Source organism: Ipomoea triloba, chromosome 12 (assembly GCF_003576645.1).
Source record: "Ipomoea triloba cultivar NCNSP0323 chromosome 12, ASM357664v1".
Lineage (NCBI taxonomy): Eukaryota > Viridiplantae > Streptophyta > Magnoliopsida > Solanales > Convolvulaceae > Ipomoea > Ipomoea triloba.
This window is the reverse complement of record NC_044927.1, coordinates 8,546,006-8,555,819: the sequence shown is the minus strand read 5'-3', so window position 1 is coordinate 8,555,819 and position 9,814 is coordinate 8,546,006. Positions and strand designations below refer to the sequence as shown.

General features: G+C 38.5%; 3 protein-coding genes across 3 annotated transcripts; 1 reads left to right on the top strand and 2 right to left on the bottom strand.

The window, feature by feature from the left end:
• The first annotated feature begins 381 nt into the window (after window positions 1–381).
• LOC115999957 (protein NRT1/ PTR FAMILY 5.6-like) lies at window positions 382–4,114 on the top strand. The gene is made up of 4 exons (XM_031239931.1): window positions 382–629; window positions 1,576–1,793; window positions 1,921–2,465; window positions 3,107–4,114. The coding sequence occupies exons 1-4, from the start codon at window positions 476–478 to the stop codon at window positions 3,978–3,980; spliced, it is 1,791 nt and encodes a 596-aa protein (XP_031095791.1). The 5' UTR covers window positions 382–475; the 3' UTR covers window positions 3,981–4,114.
• A 1,602-nt stretch (window positions 4,115–5,716) lies between these two features.
• On the bottom strand, window positions 5,717–9,363 carry LOC115997879 (putative E3 ubiquitin-protein ligase XBAT35). Its single transcript, XM_031237299.1, has 9 exons — window positions 9,191–9,363; window positions 8,976–9,090; window positions 8,591–8,671; window positions 8,356–8,444; window positions 8,180–8,271; window positions 8,024–8,096; window positions 7,662–7,764; window positions 7,472–7,554; window positions 5,717–6,999 (listed from the first exon to the last, which is right to left on the bottom strand). Exons 1-9 carry the CDS (start codon window positions 9,290–9,292, stop codon window positions 6,679–6,681), a joined length of 1,059 nt encoding a protein of 352 aa, XP_031093159.1. The 5' UTR covers window positions 9,293–9,363; the 3' UTR covers window positions 5,717–6,678.
• On the bottom strand, window positions 6,047–6,632 carry LOC115999308 (probable E3 ubiquitin-protein ligase XBOS34). The gene is made up of 2 exons (XM_031239163.1): window positions 6,629–6,632; window positions 6,047–6,582 (listed from the first exon to the last, which is right to left on the bottom strand). The coding sequence occupies exons 1-2, from the start codon at window positions 6,630–6,632 to the stop codon at window positions 6,047–6,049; spliced, it is 540 nt and encodes a 179-aa protein (XP_031095023.1).
• Window positions 9,364–9,814: the final 451 nt, after the last annotated feature.

Here is a 9,814-nt window from a genome sequence, read left to right as displayed (position 1 = left end):
CCGTGGAGACCATGTTACTAAAGGGGCACAAGAGTGGTGTCTGTTGTTTGAGGCCTCTTGTCATGGCTACTTTTTTGAACATTGATTTCCCAATAGTGGAATGAAATTGGCCGGAGATGATTGGATGCTATTCTCCTCTATACTAAGGGCTATATTTTAGTGGGAGGAATCATAATAAGCTTTTTTTTTTCCATTCCCTATCAGACCATCACTATCATTGACAATCACACTCAAATTTTTCATTTCAACTTTAAAAAAAAGGGAAAAATTCATTTTATCACATTCTTGGGTCCTCATAATCCAAGAAAAATGTCAAACAGCAGTAGCCAGTAGTAGTGTGTTGGGGGCTTGGATAGTGACTTTCTTTCTCTATATAAGGAGGACAAACAACATCTGTCAATCAAATTAAACCAACACTACACTATATTTATTACTACTTCAAATAATATCTTTGGGCTATAGTTCTTGATTCAAGATGGATAGGAGAGTGGAGATTGAGGAAATGAATAAAGGGGAATTAGCAGAAATGGATGAGCAGAAATGGGTGTATGATTCTTCTCTTGATCATAAAGGCCGGGTTCCTCTCCGCGCCTCCACTGGTGTCTGGAAGTCCTCCCTTTTCATCATCAGTAAGGATTTGTGTTCCTTATTAGTGCATCCTAAGTTAGTTTCCATATTTGTTGGCATATGATGTTACTTTCGCTTTGTTTTTTAGCACGAAATAAGGCATGAAAACATGCTTAAAATCTACAGTTTTATTATTTTGCATGAGCTCTGATCTGCTGTTCATTTTAAGGAAAACACATATATAGCTTTTGCATGCTCTGGTTACATACATGGTTCTGCATCATATAAGAGGAATTAATTGTATGAATATTAGATAGTAGTTGGTTAAATGGTAGCTTTTCCTATTTACTTTCTTTATGTGTCAAGAAAAACCATGAGAACAAAAGAGAGTAGCTTTTGCATCAAGCAGTACTCTTGTTGATCATCAACCATACTCCATACTTTAGACTTGTATGTGGGTTACTGTTAGGATCTTATAGACCGCCATCATATTTTTGAGAGTCAGGGACAATCCCACCCAGCACTTGCCAGTCTTAACTGCTCTTGCTAGGACTAAAACTTGTGACCTGACTCTAATACCACCTTGTTAAGATTAAGCATTTACCACTACACCAAAGGCTATAACTAGTAGCGAAGATGCAATTTTATTTTCTTATAAACCACCATCACACTTTCGAGAGCCAGGGTACTGGACTTGGCCCTTTACCGGCCTCCGCCCAACAATCCCCTAACCACATGTGTTGGACTTGGCCTTTACCTGCCTTTGTCCAATGGTCCAAAGCTAAGGTACATAATTCCTAGGTATGTGCCCCTTAAATTTATAAGTAGTGGTACTGAGAATACTCAATAAAGCAGTGGTAGTGGGTAGCTTAAGTTTATTTTTATGCTTCCTTCTAACTTGACTGCTATATATATATTTCTTTAAGTGACAATTTTTTTTTTTTGTGATAATTTAATGAGTGGGAAAGGTTATGAGATGGCTAATCTTAATCTTCTTCAATTCTGCAGTGATTGAATTTGCTGAGAGGTTGAGTTATTTTGGAATTGCCACAAGTTTGATTATATACCTGACCAAGATTCTGCAGGAAGACCTCAAAACAGCAGCCAAGAATGTCAACTACTGGGCTGGTGTTACCACTCTTATGCCTCTCTTTGGTGGTTTCTTGGCCGATGCTTATTTGGGCCGATTCTCCACCGTTCTTGCTTCGTCTGTTCTCTACTTCTTGGTAAATGCGTTCTCGCAGTTATTTTCAGCCATTAACCAACTCGAGAACTTCTATATACTCCATCTGTCCCATTTTATCTGTCTTACTTACTATTCATTGATCAAACCAACTATTTCTATATATGCAGGGCTTGATTCTGTTGACAATGTCTAGGGTAGTCCCTAGCTTGAGACCCTGTGGGAGTGAAGTGTGTGACGAGCCTAGGAAGGCGCACGAGGCTATATTTTTCCTCGCGATTTACATGATATCGATAGGGACGGGAGGCCACAAGCCGTCCCTGGAGAGCTTTGGAGCTGATCAGTTTGACGATGATCACCCGGATGAGAGGAAGCAGAAGATGTCGTTTTTCAATTGGTGGAACTTCGGGCTTTGCTCGGGGATCTTAGTTGCGGTGACGCTTATAGTTTACATTCAAGACTATGTTAGCTGGGCTTTAGCAGATATGATTCTCACTGCAGTTATGGCTTTTAGCATTGTGGTTTTCTGCATTGGAAGGCCATTTTATAGGTATAGGAAGGCTGGTGGGAGTCCCTTGACACCAATGTTGCAGGTCCTTGTTGCAGCCATTAGGAAAAGAAATCTCCCATGCCCTTCTACTTCTGCAGAGTTGTATGAAGTTCCCAAGTCAGAATATGCCCGTGGGAGACTTCTGTGCCACACTGGAAAGCTCAAGTAATCAACAATACTCTGTCTCTGCTTAATGGTTTGTTAGGATAAAAGCAATTATCACTACGCCAAAAGTTATAGCTTGTAGTAAAGGCGTAACTTTATTTCCTTATAAACCGTTACCGCATTGGGTGCCGGACTTGGTCCGGACACTGATACCACTTGTTAGGATTAAGCGTTTCCCACTATGCCAAAAGCTATAGTTAGTAGTGAAGACGTAACTTTATTTCCTTATAGACCGCCATCACATTTTCGAGAGACAGGTGCTTTATTTCTTTATAGACCGCCATCACATTTTCGAAAGGCAGGTGTTAGACTTGGCCATGCCTTTGATATCAAGGGTTTATTTCTTTATAGACCACCATCTAGAGGCAGGGTGTTGGACTTGGCCCTGCCTTTAATACCACTTATTAGGATCAAACGCTTACGACTACATCAAAATCGCAACTTTATATCCTTATAGACCACCATCTAGAGGCCGGGCGTTGGACTTGGCCCTTCATCTGTCTCCGCCCAACAATTCTCCTAGCCAACAATTTGATGGACTTGGGCACTTGGCCCTTTACCGGTTTCTGCCTAACATGGTTAGACCTAAGAGTTACCACAATTAGAACAGAAATCTAACTTTGTTTTGGTTGATTTTTAAGGTTTCTTGACAAAGCTGCAATCAGAGAAGAGAAAGGAAGGTCAGCTGAGGAGGCAGAGAATCCATGGAGGCTTGCACCCGTGACAAAAGTGGAGGAGATGAAGCTGGTGATCAACATGATTCCCATTTGGTTAACCACTCTGCCATTTGGTATCTGTGTGTCACAAACCTCCACCTTCTTCATCAAGCAAGGCATGACACTAAACCGAAAGATTGCCAATGGTTTCGAGATCCCCCCGGCCTCAATCTTCGTGTTGGCAGCCGTTGGAATGATCATCTCCGTCACATTCTACGACAGAATCCTCGTGCCAGTCCTGAGGAGGGCGACGGGCAACGAGAGGGGCATCAACATCCTCCAGAGAATTGGAATCGGGATGGTGTTTTCGGTCACAACAATGGTAGTTGCAGCCTTGGTAGAAAGGAAGAGACTAAGTGTTGTCCAAGAAAGCCCCCTAAAGACCTCAAACTCAATGAGTGTCTTTTGGCTAGCCCCACAATTCCTCATCATTGGAATAGGGGATGGCTTCACACTAGTGGGGCTACAAGAGTACTTCTATGACCAAGTCCCCGACTCGATGAGAAGCTTGGGAATCGCCTTCTACCTCAGCGTTATGGGGGCCGCGAATTTCCTTAGCAGCCTCTTGATAACCTTAGTGGACCATGTAACAGCCAAGGCCGGGAAGAGCTGGTTCGCGAAGGACTTGAATGGCAGCCGGTTGGACTACTTCTACGCGCTCTTGGCGACCATAACCGCTGTGAACATCGGGGTGTATGCGTTCGTTGCAAAGCGCTATTCGTACAAGAGTGTGCAGAGAAAGATAACTGTGGCTGTGGCTGATTGCTATGATGCAGATGGTGTTGTAGCAAAGGTGTAGTGCTTATTAGTAGTGTGTTAAGTTTAGTAGTGTATGTTGCCAAGGGATAGGAAGCATGATATATTGGTTTCCTGTAATGTAACTCTCAAAACTGTTAATGAGAAATAACAAATTAAGTTTCAGTATTGTTGCAATGACCAAACTGTTTTTTCATCTTTCAGTGCACCACTGTTTCTCATCCTTCACTGCAGTGATTCCAACTTCGATTCAATTATTCAAATCTCATGGATCACTTAAATTTAAATACTCCTTTGGAATTTATTACCAATTTAGTATTTTATACTACAAGTATACAACACTAAGGGGTGTATTCAATGATGGATTTCAAAAAAAAAAGGGGTGTATTCAATGAAGAATTTTATAAATTTTTGAAAGCTTTTAAGGATTTAAAGGTCTGGTAGTATTCGATTTAAATTTTTAAAAACTCTTTAAAAGTCTGCCCGTATTCGACTCAGTTTTTTAAAAGTCTACTAGCATTCGATTCAGATTTTCATAATATTTTTAAAAGTTCATAAATACAATAATACTATATATATATATATATATATATATATATATATATATATATATATTTAGGCAATATATATATAGGCAAGATTCAATGAGAATTGCCTCTCTAATGACAACGGCAAACAAAACTCTTCTGTCCATCTAAGATGATCAAGATCTGAAAATTAAAAAAGAAAAATGCAATGAGATTTCTGTAGTTACAATTGTACATCTTATAATATTTATTTTAAGGATAAGAATGCTTGTTTAACTTAAAACGGAAAAAATTATCACTTTTAAAATAATTGAGGGGCTAGAAAAAAAAAATCAAAGAGAAAAAGCACTATATAAGGATATAATTGGAAAATGACACTTTTTCCCCCTATGTTATGTGCATATAGCACTTTTTCCCCCTGTGTTATTAAAGTGACTGTTTTTCCCCTGAAATGTTAAATTGACATTTTTACCCTTAAAAATAATTATTTCATTTTTTTTTTGTATACTACTAACTCTATTACAATGCAGTATCTGTTCATAACTACTTTCTCAACCTATTGAAACACAAGAGTCAGTATAAAAGGAAGGGTTTGATGCCACTGAACTACAAGATCCTTGGCATAATTAATTATTTCATTTATTTGTCTTCTCCAACAAATTATTACTTATATGTATGGATGATCACGATTCGGTTCGAACCTAACCAAACACTGTAACAATCATACCGACATAGTATGGACGGTTATTGTTACGATTCAGAACCGAAAAAAAAATAAAATTTAATAATTGTTGAACCGTGAACCGGAACTGAACCACAGTCATATATAGTGAAAATGATCAAACACTTATTTTGATAAATCGATACGGTTCGATTCCAATTTCGATTTTGAACAGCCAATCAAAACTTATTTATTTATTTATTTATTTTTAATTTTATTTCTTATTTAAAAATAGTAATCATTGGTTGGAGAATAAAAATAAATGAAATAATTATTTTTAAGGACAAAAATGTCAATTTAACATTACAGGGGGAAAAACTACCACTTTTAAAATAACTGAAGGGGGAAAACAACCACTTTAATAACACAGGGGGGAAAAAGTGTTATATGCACATAACATAGGGAGAAAAAGTGTCATTTTCCCTATATAATTTCAAGAAGAAAAAGTGCCATTTTCCCAACTATATTTTTTCTTTTTGGCCTTAACACGTAAACCAGATAACTTTGATATAAATAGTCTCAAGCATGATATACATAAATCTTCCAAATTAGATAACTTTGATATTAATAGTCTCAAGCATGATATACATAAATCTTCCAAATTAGAAGAAAGTTCGTTCCAAGCTGTTAAAACTGTAGAACGGAATTTTAGAAAACAATATTTCACATCTATATCAAGTACTCCAGATTACAACCATATATATAGACATAAAGAAAGCTTTAGAAAGGTGTATACAAAATACCAGAAACTACTCCTCTTCTCAAGGCTATAACTTTCTAAGAGTAAATATGGCTGCCCAAGACAGATATTTTCCAGCATTTCCAACACAAGCAAATTGTAGAAATGACTGTTCTTACCTCTTAGACTGCATAGAGCTTTATGACCTGATCAATCATCTGTCGACAAACAGGGCAATCCCCTTTCCTGCTTTTGATATCATTTGAGCATGACAAGCAGCCAAACATGTGACCGCAGGGAACGCATGCTGCCTCAACAGGAGATTCCCAACATATTATGCACAATGGAGAATTGTGTAGTTTATCTGTTTTCTGTAAACCTTCTTGCTCATCTACAGGAGAAGACGAGAATTCCACTGGAGTAAGATCTATGGTTGGATAATGAACTGATCTTTCACTTAATACTGGCTCGGGAGCTGGTGGAGCTGAAGGCACTGCAAAATCTGTTGTATGGTGTATACCGTCTTGAGTTCCACTGTTGTCAAGTTGATTCTTGCCAGGACTTCTTCCATGCACATTATCCCGCCTTCTACTATTTTCTTTGGTGGGATTATCGATCCATTCACTGCTGTAAACATCCGAGGATGTTAGTCTGCTAGTTGATCCTCTTGGATCCTGAGTAGGATTTTGAGCAGCACTCTCCCATCCATTGCACTGAACTTTGGCCAAGGCATCAGCAGGTGGAGGCTTTGACCCTGATATTGCCCATCCACTGTACTATTCTATGGAGGGTTCATCTATCCATCCATTGCAACTCAGCTCTGAGGTGAGACCTTTCCATAATGATTGGACCCATCTACGCCATTTCCCCATTCATTATCTCGGACTTTTGGTGGTTCATTCCCCCATCCCTGGAAGCTCATGTCTGATGGTGTGGGTCTAACAACTGAGCCCCAACCATTCGCATTTTTTGCTTCGGAGCTGTGGGCAATAACAGTACGTGGTTCCCTAGCTTCTGTTGAAGATTGAATGGAAGCACTGATTCCTCTGGCTAATTCCATTGCCTCGGCAGCAGTTTCAGCTGCAGATTCTAGTACTCTCATTTGGAAATTGTCTGCTATGTCGGGACGGGTCACCTGAATGCCAACAGTTCATCAATGTGAAAGAGTTCATAGCAATCTTCCTAAGATGAAACTGAAGAGAATAAAGCCACTAACTACACTCATGTATAGGGAAACTACAGTGAACTAATGCAATAGTCCATTCTTTTTCTTATTCCATGTTTTCTAACTTCAAGACCTTTTCCTGACACAGTTTCTACAACAGCTTTTGTGACATATATAGCCAGCCAAGATGGCCAAGGATACACACTTGTAAGTTGTAACCACAAGGTCACAAGTTCGAATCCAAACCTCTCTTAGTTTGAGCCGGTCAGCAATGAGCAACCTAGGCTGGTTTACCTCATTGTAGTCCTTTGCTGGCTAAGGTCACAAGGCAGTGTTTACCTAGTGTACACCCTCGAGTAGTAGCTGCGGGTTTCCCTCGTCACCCCAAAAGCACAGCATATATGTAGAATGTAGTAATTTGGGTCACAATTCTGCATTTTACCTGAACACCAATGCAAGCTTTGTATAGGAAGTGAAGTTGATGTTTGTCGCCGTGGCTTCCAGATGCAAACTTATACTGAGATTCTGGTATGAAAAGTAGACGGTGAAAAAATTGGATAAAATTATTTATTCCAAATCACAAATGAAATTAGTTGTTTATTGAAAACTACGTGACTACTAAGATGAGTTACTTGTGGACTTGTCAGATATTATCACTGCAGGATCCACTTGTTGGAAATTTGGTTCTTCGACATTGGTCCTCCATAAAGAAATGACAGTCCGAGGTTGGGCATCCTGCAATTTAAGGAACTTAACATTCCAGCGAAAATGAAATGATAAAGCTATATCTAGATCGTAAGGAAAAATAGGATAAATGGGCATAAGGTTACTGCATATAACAATAATATGGTGGCAATAGATACATTCAATACCATTTGAATGCTTAGACCATTGCCAATGAATACATAGTAGCAGCTAAAGCAAAATAGTGTTACAAATAAAGAAATAAACGTGTATGTGTAATTGCGTATGATGTCAATTTACAATCAATTACCTGTAAGGAAGAATATATTGCCAGTTCCAGTTTAAGAGGCTTTGTAGAATCATGTGGAACAACTACAGCCCAGCTACAATATTCAATATTAAGCAGAATCAGAAAACAATTTTAGTACCTTAGTAACAGTAGCCTTATCAAGACAATCATACTAACATCTTTCTTGATAACAATTTAGGAGCCAACACTTCAAGAAAGCTTGGGCCATAAAATTCTCTCAGCCACCCCGAGAAAATACAAATGTGGCTCTAAATTCACAAAACAAAATCACAGTTCAATCATCAAAATATGCAAGTACACAAAGCTTTGGATAATTTCATATACGTACCCACCTCAATGGTACGCACAACGTTGCTAAAGCCCTTCACCCGAGCAACTTGAAGAGGAGTTTGGGAGTCATCATTCTTAACCAAAGCATTTGCTAAAGGGAAAAATTCCAAATGGTTAACAAAATTCACGGAAAAGGTAAATACCAGAACAGCCAAATATTAGTGCCATCATAATGATGAATCATCAAACTAAACAAATTATACTATTTTCCCTGCCTTCAAATATGTATAACCATACCTCCGTGGAAAAGAAGCAACTGAACAATATTATCTAGACCTCTGCTAGCTGCATGGTGCAGCGGTGTGCCAGCATTATGCCCTGAAGCAAATAACCACTAAATATCATCACAAGTGTGAAAATCAAATTCAAATTACAAATCCACAGAGCTTCAATGTTGTTCTCATATCATGGATTGACACACACACACACACATATATACATACATAACCGATCAAAGTCACCTATATGAGCTATATCACAACTCAATTAAAAAGACCTACATACTTTATTTCCAAAACAACTGAGTAAATTGATTTCACCACACCACATAAACTCCATCACATAAGGTACAAGAATTTCCCTATCCACATACTCCTATTTTTCTCAAATAAACACAGAATACCGGGCCGATAGGCATTAACATCAGCACCAAGTTCAATCAATGTTCTAGCAGTCGCAAAGCGTTCGGAACTCATGCAGGTTGCAATTAGTGGAGTCTTTCCCTCTCTGTCTACCCACTGCACAGTAAGCCTCTTAACAATTAACACTAGAATTATTACACTCGCTGACATACTAGTACTAGTTATAAAAGAAGAAGCAGAAAAAAACTGTTTATACCTCAAGGCTGGTGCCATCTCTACGGAGTGTGCTGATAGCTTCGATGTTTCCATCGACGGCATGTCTGTACAATAACTCGTCCTTGGATTGCTGTTGCCCCATGTTAGCTTTTCGATTTATTGGCGAAGATAGAGAGCGATGAAATTGGGAGCATGATTGAAGGCGCCTCAGTATCATCGAGAAAGATAAGTTATTGCCATACCATTTAAATTTTATTTTATATATATATATATAATACTCCGTACAAGTTTTCAGCTTTGCCGACCTTACTCTAAGTCCAAATTAAAATCATATTTGGAACAGCCTAAAATATTTTTTTGAATTTATTGCGTTTGGGGTGGTGTAAGCATACTACATGTGTTTGAGGCATTGGCAATGGGGTAACATTTTCAAGGATCATGATATCAATGCATTGCACTACTTCCTACCTAGGATTCTTTATTGCACACATGTTATTTATGTATTGGTTTGGATGGTGACAATCCTACTTATCCCACGTGCGAATATTCTGATAGATTGAGGAAGGTGATGTGACTATATAATTTGTTCGGGATTTCTCTTAATCCCGTGCTAGAGTAAGTTCTTCCCGAACACATAAGATCGAGAGGACTAACACGACTAAAA

Bases quoted from the DNA above. Each gene is read 5' to 3' on its own strand.
- LOC115999957 (XM_031239931.1), top strand. From the start codon at position 476: ATGGATAGGAGAGTGGAGATTGAGGAAATGAATAAAGGGGAATTAGCA. The intron at 630-1,575 runs GTAAGGATTTGT...TCAATTCTGCAG, and splicing joins GTCCTCCCTTTTCATCATCA to TGATTGAATTTGCTGAGAGG. The intron at 1,794-1,920 runs GTAAATGCGTTC...CTATATATGCAG, and splicing joins CGTCTGTTCTCTACTTCTTG to GGCTTGATTCTGTTGACAAT.
- LOC115997879 (XM_031237299.1), bottom strand. From the start codon at position 9,292: ATGGGGCAACAGCAATCCAAGGACGAGTTATTGTACAGACATGCCGTC. The intron at 8,672-8,975 runs GTATTCTGTGTT...TATTTGCTTCAG, and splicing joins TGTTAATGCCTATCGGCCCG to GGCATAATGCTGGCACACCG. The intron at 7,765-8,023 runs GTAATTGATTGT...CTTAAATTGCAG, and splicing joins CAATATATTCTTCCTTACAG to GATGCCCAACCTCGGACTGT.